The 13373-nt window shown below is 43.3% G+C and overlaps 1 protein-coding gene across 9 annotated transcripts in view; it reads right to left on the reverse strand.

Annotated features, from left to right (window-relative positions):
• Nucleotides 1–10856: 10856 nt before the first annotated feature.
• DOP1B (DOP1 leucine zipper like protein B) overlaps nucleotides 10857–13373 on the reverse strand; it is a 132824-nt gene continuing 130307 nt past the window's right edge. For all 9 annotated transcript variants that reach the window (XR_015168492.1, XR_015168486.1, XR_015168484.1 and 6 more), the window contains 2 exons: nucleotides 12294–12423; nucleotides 10857–11415 (listed from right to left, as the gene is read on the reverse strand). Coding sequence is in view for 6 of the 9 variants with exons in the window: in XM_086413334.1 (XP_086269460.1) it covers nucleotides 11161–11415; nucleotides 12294–12423 (385 nt within the window). In the remaining 3 variants the exon portion in view is untranslated. The remainder of the gene's footprint in view (nucleotides 11416–12293; nucleotides 12424–13373) is intronic.

The following is a 13373-nucleotide window of genomic DNA, read 5'->3' on the forward strand; positions in this document are numbered from 1 at the left end:
ACCAAGATCCAACACGGCCAAAAATAAATAAATACAATCAAAAACAACAACAAAAAAACCTGTGCTCTGTTGTTACCCTTACTATTGACCACTGGGTTCTCAACTGAAAAAAAAATGCACAATCTAAAAGTTGAGAATTATGTTTTATTCAGTGGACATACTGAGGACTGAGGCCAAGAAGACAGCCTCTCAGACAGCTCTGAGGGACTGTTCTGAAGATGTAACGGTGGAGCTAGGATAGGGCTTTTTGCAGAACACCTAGGTAGTCAGAGTGTCAAAAGATTACAGTTAATCGACAAAGGATGAGATGGTTGGATGGCATTGCCGACTTGATGGACATGAGTTTGAGCAAGCTCTGGGAATTGGTGATGGACGGGGAAGCCTGGCATGCTGCAGTCCTTGGGGTCGCAAAGAGTCAGACACGACTGAGCGACTGAACTGAAAGAAAACCAATCATCTCAAGTTAGTGAATTTAGTGCTTTTCTTGATATGAGAAGAGGCAAGAGTCTGGGCTTATTGAAATCAACCCTTTGATGTGCACCTTAACTATTTAGAGCCAGTATCCTATTTTTCCCCATCCTGAATCCCCTCAAGGTGGGCAGTGGCTAATGATTTGATGGCCGAAACATCCTTCCTTTACTGATACAGCAGGTAACATTCTTTGTCCACAGGATAAATGGCATGTGAAACACCACCTAAGTAAGAATGCTAGTCAATACCATTTGCAATGCTCTGGACTGGGTAATTTCTCAGTTCCTTCCAAGTTTAAGATCATATTATTACATCAGAGGCTCTTTCATCAACTGTTTATTGAGAACCTACTTTGTGTCTATCAAAGTGAGGGGGCCTAGAACCCAGTGATGACTAAAACAGAGGTTTCCATTCCTGTGGAATCTACAGTCTCTTGGCTGTTTATTCAGTAAGTTGCAGCTCGTTCGTTGTGAGATCAATTTGGTGAGTCTCAACTGGCACTTTGTTTTAAAAAAAAGAAAAACTAGAATAGCATACTACAGTGTCTGCCTGGGCCCAAATCCAAGTTATTCATTTATTAACCATGTGATGTTCAGCAACGTGGATTTTGAAGTGAGATTAGCTTGGATTATCCAGATGTGCCCTAGATGCGATCACAAGTGTCTTTATAAGACAGAGGCAGAGAAAGACTTGGTCACAGAAGGCCACTTAACACTGAAGCATCTCTCTAGAGACTTGAAGATGCTATGTGGCTGGATTGGAAAGTGGAGAAGGGCCATGAACCAAAGAATGCAGGGACTGTAGCTTCAGAAGCTAGAAAGGCAAGGAAACCCCATTCTAGAGTCCCTAGAGTTTACAGAGAGAATGAGTCTCTGCAGACACCTTGGTTTCAGCTCGTTTTGGACCTCTGGCTTCCAGAACTCTAGGTTCTGAATACATTCCTGCAGTTTGAAGACACGAAATTACAGTAATTTGTTAGAACAGCAACAGGAATAGACAGTAGTCTATTCATGTAGAAGCAAATACTTACCTGTACATACAAATTGTTGCCTCCCCCCTCCCAAAAGTTTTTTAACCCAGTTGCGCATACTGCAGAGTTCTGCATTCTCAAGGCTTACTCATATGAAAGAAATGTGAGGCAGACATGTACGGACTAAACTTAAACCACATTGGTATAAAAGGGGCTTTTTCAGGAAAGTAAATGCTTTTGCTTATGTCAGATGAACTCAGCTGACATTTTAAAAAATGTCAAAGCTGAGGTTGATATGATTTTAATGGTTAAAAACTACCTTCTTTGGGGAGTGCTGAATGTTTGTATCCCCCATCTCTGCAAAAAAATCCATGTTACCTAGCCCCGCCATGTGATGGCATTTGGAGGTGGGGCCTTTGGGAGGATAATTAGGTCAAGAGGGTGGGTCCCTCATTAATGGGATTAAAGTGTGAAAGTGTTAGTCACTCAGTCCCGTGGAGTCCAACTCTTTGCAATCCCATAGACTGTAGCCCCCCAGGCTCCTCTGTCCATGGAATTCTCCAGGTGAGAATACTGGAGAGGATTGCCATTCCCTTCTCCAGGGCATCTTCCCGACCTAAGGATTGAACCTACATCTCCTGCATTGCAGGTAGATTCTTTACCGCTGAGCCACCAGAGAAGCCCATGAATGGAATTAGAGTCTTTGTAAAAGAGACTCTATAGAGATGCCTCAACCAACCCTCTGTTATGTGAAGACACAGCAGGTAGAACCAAGAAAGTGCTGGGTTTTTTTGGCTGCACCACACAGCTTGTGGGAGCTTAGTTCTGTGACCAGGGATTGAACCCAGACCCTGGGCAGATGAGAGTGCCACGTCCTAACCACTGGACCACTGGGAAATTTCCAAGGTGCTTTGACCTTGGACTTCCCAATTACAGAATTGTGAGAAATTAGTTTATTGTTTAAGCCACCCAATCTGTGGTGTCAGCAGCCCAAAATAAGAAAAGAGAAATTTTAAAATTCCATACAAGAGTAAGAATATCAGAATAGAGTAAAATTTCCCACTGACCTAAATCAAACACAATATGAAAACTGGTTGCTTTCAAAAACCTACACAGCTATGCATCTTGACTTCCATGGACTATCTCTCAGAGATCCTTCAGTGCTGTGCATGAAAAATTTCATCACATTATTTTACTGTTTCCTAACATTTTATTATATTGTGTTGTCATTCATGTAGCCAATCTCCTACTGGTGGACACTGAGGTTGTTGCCAAACTTCCTGCTGTTATCAATATTTACAATGAATAACTTGTACATAAGTCATTTTGCACATATGCATGTATATCGTAAATTCCTGGCAGTAGAATTGTGAAATCAAAAATATACATGTGGCTTGTGTGATAGTAGTCCCCTGACCAGGGATTGAACCTGCCCCCTACAGTAGAAGCCCAGAGTCTTAACCACTGGACCACCAGGGAAGTCTCCATCCGTTTTTACTTTTGGTAGAAATTGCCCCCACTTTCTCCACAGAACTTGTACCAATTTATATTCTATAGCAATGGAGGAGAGATGCTGTTCACCTATAATTGATGTTGGCTGCCATGGTCAGTGACTAATATCTCAGAGCAATGTTTTTCTCGTGTTGTAAGTATGGGTATCATTTTACATTTGTAAAAGCCAATTGTGTGTGTGTGTATACATACCCTCTATTTATATCTTCTGCCCCTATTTCTATTCTATTTCTTTTCATTGTTCTTTCAGTACTGAAGAAATCAGTCCTTTGTAATATGTCTCAAATATTTTTGTCTGCTGTCTTTTACATTGCTTCTGATGATTTTGTGTTGTGCAGTTTTAAAAAGGAAATTTACATAGCCAAAACTTACAGAACTTTCTCTTAGGCTCCTAGAATTTATGTTCATCTAAGAAAGATCATCTCCATTGTTGGCTTATTTTTTATAAATACCTTTTCTTCAGTTCTTCTAGCGTCTTCATGTTTTATTCATGGTTTCCAATCTTTGATCTGTTTGGGATTTATTTTGGTGAAAGATGTGAGAGATGAATACAACTTATTTTCCCCCTGTTGGGTACCTGGTTCTCCCAAAACCATTTGTTGAATAAGATACCTTTCTTTCCCGCTCCAGTTTGAAGTTCTACTTTTATTACATGTTAAACTTTTCTATGTGTTTTGGTCCACTGATAGAATTACTAGTTTATCCTATTGATCTCTTGTCCATTTCTGCACTGGTACCAATTATTTTAGCTTTATAATATAAAGATCTGAGGTTAGTTCTCTCAACTCTTCAGTAAGTTAACATTTATAACTTGATGATGTTGAATTTTCCTCTCCAAGATCTAGTAAATCTTCCCTTTAGCTCCAAGTCTTCTTGTCTGCTTTCGTAGGGTTGTCTTCAAGGAGCTCTTATAAAGTTTTTTTTCCCCCTGTTTTATTATTGTTGTTATTGGAAGATAGATTTTATCTATTTCATAACGGGTCACATATATATATTACATTGATATCAAAAAACTATATTGATGTGTACATATTAACTTTTTTTTTCTGGCTGTGCCACAGAGCATGTGAGATCTTCATTCTCTGACCAAGGATCGAACCCGTGCTCCCCGTAGTCCAAGTGTGGAGTCTTAACTACTGGACCACCAGGGAAGTCCCCATGTTAACTTTCTGTTGAATTTATCGCGTTTAGGCCATTCATACTGTTCATCTGGCCACAAGCTCTACTGCCGCCCCCCCACAACAGTTTTAAACAACTTGTCTTTTTCCTGATGGAATGTATATTGATAGCCTGGCTTAGCTTCAGAAACAAACAGAAAATAATTGGAAGGAAAATATGGGAGAATATGCAATCAAGGGCTTGTCAGTTACAGTGGTGCCTTTACTACAACACAAAGCTCCCCGAGCATGCAGTTAGTGCACAGTCACGTGCTCCCCCTCCATATGGTATGGAAGCGTTTGGTTGTCCAAGGGTCCAGGAAGAATTCAGCATGAGCCTGGTGAAGTCAGAGTGGGTGGTCCTCACAGAGATGCTGCAGCTGGGTTGGGCTGACTTATGTCATCGGGCAGTGCTGGGACCAGCAGGATGCGGTGGGAAATCCCACCAAGCAGAGCACCCTCCTGTATCCACAGAGGGAAGTCACAGGAATCCCAGCAAGGGGATTCTTAGAGGGATGGAGAGGCCAAGATCGGGGCAGAAAACCCAGTTTCCGGAGCCCACACTCTCTATAGTCCCACAGACTGATTCATTCAAACTTAGTTTTACTTCCCGTTCTTCTTCTTCCTTCCAGCAGCACCTTGGGCAGATAAGTCAACCTTTCTGTTCTTCATTTAGATCTCTGCCGTCTGCCCGTAGATGCCAGACAGCAAAGGAACCGAAGAGACAGGCTCTGTCTTTTCCACAAAAGGGCGCTTGCCTTGGACCAATTATGGGCTCTGCGTTATTGGGTGTTTTCATAGGGTCCCTCTGGGAAGGTGCCTTGCTGAGCCTGAGGAGGTGTAGAAAGAACCAGGCCTGGGGAGTTTGGATCTCAAAGACGGGTTCCTCTATATCCGTTGAATAAACCAATAAATGACTTGAGCTGGTCTTTGCCAGGTGAAAAGAAGAAAACAGTATCGAGTGGATGAAACAACATATGTAAGAAATGCAGCAGATGAGAAATCCTGAGTGGTTGGAGGAGACAGGAGAGAGAGCTAAGGCCTTCAGGAGGCTAGAAACCCCATCAGGCATCAAGAGTCATTACTTTAAAACAAAATTTTTTTTTTCAATGTGGGCCATTTTTCAACTCATTATTGAATTTGTTACAATATTGCTTCTGTTTTATGTTTTTGGTTTTTTTGGCCACAAGGTATGTGGGATATCAGCTTCCCAACAGGGATTGAACCTCCACGCCCTGTAGTAGAAGGCAAAGTCTTAACTACTGGACCGCCAGAGAAGTCCCAACAATCATTATTATAATTTCAATTTAGGGTAAAACGTGAAGCAACTTCTTTTTCTAAAGCTGAAACACTGAAGGGCAAGTTTGTTCTTATTATTCCCCCTCCCACTTGCTTCTGGTTGACTTTGGGTGGGGGGAAACTTGGGCTGGTACAAATGCTTGTTCGCCAGATAAGGTGGGGCCTGGGCTATCTCCCCTGCTCTCACTTTAAATTCACAGTATTTTAAAACTTTTATTGTGGTATTATATACAAAGCATAACATTTATCATTTTAGCCCTTGGGTGGACAATTCAGCAACATTAATTACATTCACATTGTTATGCAACTGTCAACAGCATCCATCTCCAGGACTTTCTCAACCCTAACTGAAATTCTGTGCCCATTGAACACTAACTCCTTAGTCCTTTCTCCTCCAGCCTGTGGCAACCACCATTCTGTTTCCTTTTTCTATGAATTTGACTAGTTCAGGTAGCTCATGTACGTGGAATCATATTTGTCCTTTTGTGACTGGTTTATTTCACTTAGCACATGGGCTCAAGGTTCATCCACGTTGTAGCTCGTGTCCGAATTTCACTCCTTTTTAAGGCTGAATAATCTTCCACCGTATGTCTACACCACGTTTATCCATTCATCCATTGATGGACATGCAGGTTATTTCCACCTCAGCTGTTGTGGATAATGCTGCCACGGATGTGGGTGTACAAGTATCTGTTTGTGACTCTGCTTTCAGTTTTTACTGGAATTGCTGGATCACAGGGTACTTCTATCTTAAATTCTTTAGGGGACTCTCTTCCTAGACCCGATTTTAAAGTCCATTTCCCCCTTGGCTTGAAGGTAGGCATACTGATTTAGATAGAGGACCACTTGGAAAGAGCTACCAGTTTAGGATGAAAAGTAACCAGACAAGCTTCAGCCTTGCGGCTTCTTCTTTGTTTCCATAAGAGCCATCATCTCTGTGAACTCATTGCTCTGCAAACTAGTGTTTCTCCAAGAGTGGTCCAGGAAGCACTGGCATCAAAAACAACTTATAATACAGACTCCCCCGTGGTTCAGTGGATAGGAGTCTCCCTGCCCGTGCAGGGGTCCCTGGTTCAATCCCTGGTCTGAGAAGATTCCACATGCTGTGGAGCAACTAAACCTGTGCACCACGACTCCTGAACCTGTGTGCTGCAAATACTGAAGCCCACGTGCCTAGAGCCCATGCTCTGCAACGAGAAGCCCCCGCAGTGAGAAGCCTGCACAGCACAACTAGAGAGGAGCCCCCGATCGCCAAGATACCACTGTAGTGATTGTCACAACATCCAGTTGGCCCTTGGTGTAGAATGGACTCCTTGGCTGGTCCAGGTCCACATGACCAGTCTCTCCTTTGATGGTGCTACTTTTCCATGTTTGTGGGTTCATGTAGTCAAAGGTATGGTTTTTCGAGTAGTCATGTACAGATGTGAGAGTTGGACCATAAAGAAAAGCTGAACACTGAACAATTGATGCTTTTGAATTGTGATGCTAGAGAAAACTCTTGGAAGAGTCCCTTGGACAGCAAGGAGATCCTTAGCTAGTCAATCCTAAAGGAAATCAACACTGAGTGTTCATTGCAAGGACTGATGTTGAAGCTCCAATACTTTGGTCACCTGATTCAAAGAGCTGACTCATTGGAAAAGAACTTGGTGCTGGGAAAGACTGAAGGCAGAGGAGGGGCAGGGGATGACAGAGGATGAGATGGTTGGATGGTATCACTGGCTCAATGGACATGAATTTGAGCAAACTCCAGGAGATGGTGAAGGACATTAAAGCCTGGTGTGCTACAGCCCATGGGTCGCAAAGAGTTGGACAGGACTTAGTGACTGAACAACAATTAAACTGCAAATAATACCTAGTAGAAGGCATTGTCTTACATGAGAATTTTATTCCAAAGACCAGATTCTGTCTGGTCTCCCAGGTTGTTGTTCAAAGCTTTTAATTAGAGGCTTCATCAACTGTCTGGACCCATCCAGCTCCTTCTAATTTTGCTGGGCATACACACATACTGGGAAATAAGGCTTGTTCTCCTTTAAGATACTCCTCACCACACCTTGGGAGCCACCCGCTCTGCCATGACCCCAGGGTGGCCAGGTTTGGCAGGAAGCCCACTGGGCAGGGTGCCCTCAGAAGTGGTCTTCCATACCTCGCCACGCAGCAGCAGCCCTCCCGGGGTTTTCCTGTTGAACTCTTCTTGGCACTGGGCTTGAGGACATAGTGCTCTAGACCAAGATGAACACAGACTCTGTTGACTTTGTAGAATTGGGTAACACTGCTTACCTCCTCCGCAGCTTAGGAAACAACCCAGATGACACAGCGCCACGCCCAGCCCCTGGAAAGCACCCCAGTGGTAACGACCATGTCATTCCCATACATATGGGCTCTGTTCTCACCACACCCCGCTGCAGCCGCGTGTGTTCCAAACCCTGCTTTCTTAGAACAGGGGTTCCAGCTCACTGCTTGCCCCCAGAGCAGTGGCACTTTGGTCCTTGGGCTGGACACCTGGTTTACCTTCTAGGAGGAACTGAGTCAAAACAGTCGTCTTCAAAATGGGGTGGAGAAGAGCCTCCATGAGGAAGGAAAAAAAAAACTGGTAATTTTGTTTTTCCTCATACTTAAACAAAAACAACAAATGCGGGGACTTCCCTGGCTGCCCAGGGATTAAGTTCCTATTCTTCCACTGCAGGGGCCACAGGTTTGATCCTTGGTCGGGGAGCTAAGATCCTACATATCGTGTGATGTGGCCAAAAAAAAAAAAAAATCTCCATTTTCTCTTTTATAAAATACACAATCTATGTGGATACTCAGGTCAATTAATGCAACACATAGGCTTGTGGATACTGAGAGTGAGCACAAGCTTCGCTTTCGCTGGTGGGGGTTTCCCAGATGGCACAGTGGTGAAGAATCCACTTGCCGGTGCAGGAGATGCAAGAGATGTGGGTTCGATCCCTGGGACAGGAAGATCCCTGGAGTCGGAAATGGAAATCCACTCCAGTATTCTTGCCTGGAAAATTCCATGAACAGAGGAGCCTGGAGGGCTACAGTCCATGGAGCTGCAGAGAGTCGGATATGACTGAGCACACACACATGCATGATTAAAACTATACAGACCACTGAAGCAACATGGGATGAGTCCAGAGATTGTCATACTTAGTGAAGTCAGATAAAGACATCATATGATATTGCTTATATGTGGTATAAAAAAAAGATACAAAGGAACTTATAAAACAGAAACAGACTCATAGGCTTATGAGAACAAACTTATGGTTACAGGTAGGGGCAAGGGTGGGGGTTGGGGGGAGGTATAGTTAGGGAGTTTGGGGTTGACATGTACACCTTGGTATATTTAAAATGGATAATCAACAAGGATCTACTGTGTAGCATGTGGAACTCTGCTCAATGTTATGTAACAACCTAAATGGGAAAAGAATTGGAGAAAGAATAGATACATGTATAACTGAATCACTTTGCTATACACCTGAAATTAACACAACATTGTTAATAGTATGCTCCAATATAAAATAAAAAGTCAAAAAAATAAGACACAAAAGAGCCCCAAAAAAAGTGAAAAAAAATATATAGGTCACTGAGGGAATACAGAGAGGATTAGTTCCTACAACTCTGAGGGGTAATTACCATTGATAATTCCACTTTGTAGTTGAGAAGACTGAGGCACAAAGTATATGGCCAGTCTAGCATGTGGGTAAAACTGAGTCCTCAAACTCATGTCCATCGAGTCAGTGATGCCATCCAACCATCTCATCCTCTGTTGTCCCCTTCTCCTTCTGCCTTCCATCTTTCCCAACGTCAGGGTCTTTTCCAATGAGTTGCTTTTCACATCAGGTGGCCAAAGTATTGGAGCTTCAGCCATCACATTTACAAGACTTCTTTTTTACTGTTTTATGCTAAACAGAGATGTATTATTAACTCCCTTTAAGATTTCTACTTAATAAAAAAGGATTAAATTACATATGGTATTGAGTTGTTTTAGACACTGGAGAGAAAAAAAAAGGAAAAAACAAAATTTGTAAATCTAAGTACAGACACGAGAACTATCTTTCATACCATAATAGCTACTGGTGATATAAATAAGCTCTCAGATTTGTTGTCAGTTTGGGGGGTGCTGTACCATGTGGCATGCGAGATCTTCGTTCCTCCACCAGGAATCCAAACTGGGATTCTTGCACTGGGAACACCGAGTCTTCGCTGCTGGACCAACACGAAGTCCCTGCGTGTAATTTTTAACACATATTTGTATGAATACCCATATATGTGATGGTGCTTTTCGACTCTTTTAGCACCCCACTCCAGTACTCTTGCCTGGAAAATCCCATGGATGGAGGAGCCTGGAAGGCTGCAGTCCATGGGTTCGCTAAGAGTCGGGCACAACAGAGCGACTTCACTTTCACTTTTCACTTTCATGCATTGGAGAAGGAAATGGCAACCCACTCCAGTGTTCTTGCCTGGAGAATCCCAGGGATGGGGGAGCCTGGTGGGCTGCCATCTATAGGGTCGCACAGAGTCGGACACGACTGAAGAGACTTAGCAGCAGCAGCAGGGAACCAAGTGGTTCTGTGTTCCCCACATCCTCTCTTGGGGCCAGTGACACAAATTGCTTCTGCCCTGCTCACAGACTTATACATGGTAGGATGTTACAAGAAACGAAACCAATAGTGTTTGTCAAGTCCCCAGACACCCTTGTCTGTAAGAAAGGATGTATCTGAGAGCCCAGATCAGAGCAGTCAGCATCGTCTGACCTGGAAAGTGATGTCATGGAATGCCCTGGTGGCTGAAAAGGGAACATGAGACAGACAGGTCTGGGAGGCAAGCCTGGAGCACAGGCAGAGAGTGTGCAGGACGCGTGCCAAGTGGACTCTAAATAGGGAAGCTGGGGTAAGACAAAGAGGCTTGAAAAGAGTGAGACGGCATGCTGCCAGCCCCAAGGAGTCTGTGCTGAGGAACCTAGGAATTATTTTCACGAACAGCGATGTCTGCAGAGGTTCAGAGTTCCCAGAGAGGACAGAGTAATAAGAAGAGTCCAGAGTGAATTTCCCTGACAGTAGTTTCAGGCATTAAAGCCTCTGCGACCATGATGATTGATTTATGTCAAGTGGAAAGTGCTGGTTAGGCACATTGCACTGTATAACTGAGGTGACAGCTGTCGGAGGGTTGAAAACGGTGTATTTCTTACCCAGCAGAAGGTGCGAACGCATGATTTTAATTCGGCAAGAGTTAAATACACTGAGATTGTCTTCACGCTTACACCTCTGCTGAATAGTCAAAGGTAACGGGCTATTACTATTTTCAGAAAATAATGTATTTTCATTTTAAAATGTGGTACCAAAATAAACATTTAAAGGGACACATGTATGAAAGGTTAAAAATAATATTCAACGAGTTAAAAACGTTTAGAGAGATGTACTGACACATCTGCAACAAAAAACCCCAACTTTTCAATCTCTTCATGGTTTACTTTATATTACAAATTTTGTGCCACCATTAGATGATATATTAATTTCACTTCTTTACATACATTGAGGAAGAAACACAAAATCAGACCTAAATATATTACAAGGCATTTCAGGGAGGTGTGTTTTGTTGGCCACCAAAAAAAAAAAAAAGATTTGAAATTTACTTTTGAAATTGAGATAGACTTGTTTAGAACCACTATCCTGGCTCCTTTTCCATTTTCAGTATATCCTGGCTTTTCTCAAGGTCTCAGTAAATGGCTTACAGAAATTCTCCGGTCCAAGGTTAACATTCCAGATGTTCCAAAAAGTCATGTTCAACACATTCTTCCAGTTGTTTCAAGACCCTTGGGTTATCTGCGACAGGAAACTCCATGAGTGGAGGAGGGCCTTGGGTATCGGTGGACAGTCGACTCTGGGTTTTAAAAGCACAGTTTAGAGTCTCAAAGAAGGGCATCAGTTGCCTAACGCTGGAAAGAGAATGCTGGCGCAGCAGAGGGAACTCGCTCTTCAAGGCGATCTCATCTGAGCTGCTGATTTCCTGCAAAAAACCAACGACGACATGCTAAAGATTAGAGAGGCTCATGCAGGTGGTGAAAGCTAAGACATGAGTCCTCTAGGAAAACTCCCTGTCTGCCCTGACGGCAGCAGCGTTAACTCGAATCCCAAGTCCCCACTGCCGTCTTCCACCAGATTTCGCTGTGAGCCATCCTGCTGGGGCCCCTGCCACCCCTCCTGCAGGCCCTTCCTCTGAGTCACAGAGGAACTCTGCAGGCACGTCTCCTTCTACAGCAGGGGTCCCCAGCCTGTGGTCTATTCAGGAACCGAGCTGCAAAGCAGAAGGTGAGCAGTTGAACAAGATGAGATTACAGAGTAGACTGGACATTAGCAACATACTTCGGGTGTCCCTGTCTCCCATGACTCCCAGCTGGGACCATCAGGTTGCAGGAAAACAAGCTCAGGGCTCCCAGTGATGCTGCATTATGGTGAGTTGGATCATTATTTCATTATCACAATGTAACGATGAAAGAAAGAAAGTGCACAATAAAGGTAATGAAACCACCCTGAAACCACGCCCCCAACCCATCCCAGCTCCCTGGTCTGTGGAAAGAGTGCCTTCCACAAAACCACCTCCTGATGCCGAGGACGTTGGGGACCGCTGTTCTGTAGGACTGTGTCTACCCAGGACACTTTGCTAAGAGGATGCTTCGCCTCTTAGCATCCAGGATGAGAAAGTGACATACAAAAGCTAAGACAAAGATGAAATGTATAACCCTCTTCAAGTCTGAACACTTTAGAGGCAATTTGAACCCCGTTCAAAGTCATTGAAATCAAATGGCATATGAAGTACTTCACTCACCCCCTGAGCCCGTTCCCCTCCACCACAAATACAAATTTTGTAAAAAGGAAAACAATTACCCCATATTTTAATTTTAGAAGTTCAAGAATCCTGACAGTGTGGGGCTTGCGTTCTTGGTGATCCTCTTCTAAATCTGAGGAGAAGGCAGGGCTTTCTGTGTCCACTTCGGGAACAAATGCCCACCTGTAACTGGAGGAAGAGAATCCGAGGTCAGGCACATGGGCTCACAGCCCACCCAGAGGTTTTCAAATAGCTTCTCTGAGACGTAATTCACGTACTGTACAGTTCAGTCGTTTAAAGTGTACTATTCAGGATTCTCTGGTGGTTCAGTGGCTAAGACTCCACGCTCCCAGTGTAGGGAATGTGGGTTCAATGCCTGGTCGGGGAACTAGATCCCACATGCCACAACTTAAGAGTTCACACGCTGCAAATAAATACTTTGCATGCTGCAACTAAGACCCAGGACAGCCCAAAATACAATAAAAAATAGACTGCACCATTCCATAGCTTTTGGTATATTCACAGAATTGTACGTCCATCACCATCCATCGTGATCAATTTTAGGGTATTTTAAAACCCCAAATAGAATTGCTGCTCTCTTTAGCACTCACCCCTCAATCCACTCCAGTCATCCCTCAGTCTCATCCCTCAATCCGCTCCTCAATCGAGGCCACCACTGAACTACTTTCTGTCTGTACAGGTCTTTTTTATTCTAGACATTTCATATAAATTAGAATCATGGTTGTACACGATTACATTCCAACTGATGTACTACATGGCTGTTTGTACCTGGCTTTTCTCACTTAACCTACTATTGTCAAGGCTCGCCCATGCTGTTACCACGTGCTGACACTTCCATCTCTTTGTGTTGTAGACTATTGCATTGTCCGGACACACCATATGTTATTTATCTGCTTGTCAATGGATGGACATTTAGGTTTTCTCTACTTTTTGCCTATTATGATTAGTGAATATGCTATGCATATTCACGTACATTGGAACTCACTTAAAGAAAAAAAAAAAAACTTTCTTTTTATTTATTTATTTATTTAATTTTTTTTATTTTTTTTTAACAACTTTCTTTTTTAGAGCAGTTTTAGGTTCATCCAAAATTGAGCAGCAGGTATGGAGGTTTCCCA

This window comes from Bos grunniens, chromosome 1 (genome assembly GCF_055505025.1).
Source record: "Bos grunniens cultivar Pamir isolate PY7600 chromosome 1, Bosgru_T2T1.0, whole genome shotgun sequence".
In the NCBI taxonomy this organism is placed as follows: Eukaryota; Metazoa; Chordata; class Mammalia; order Artiodactyla; family Bovidae; genus Bos; species Bos grunniens.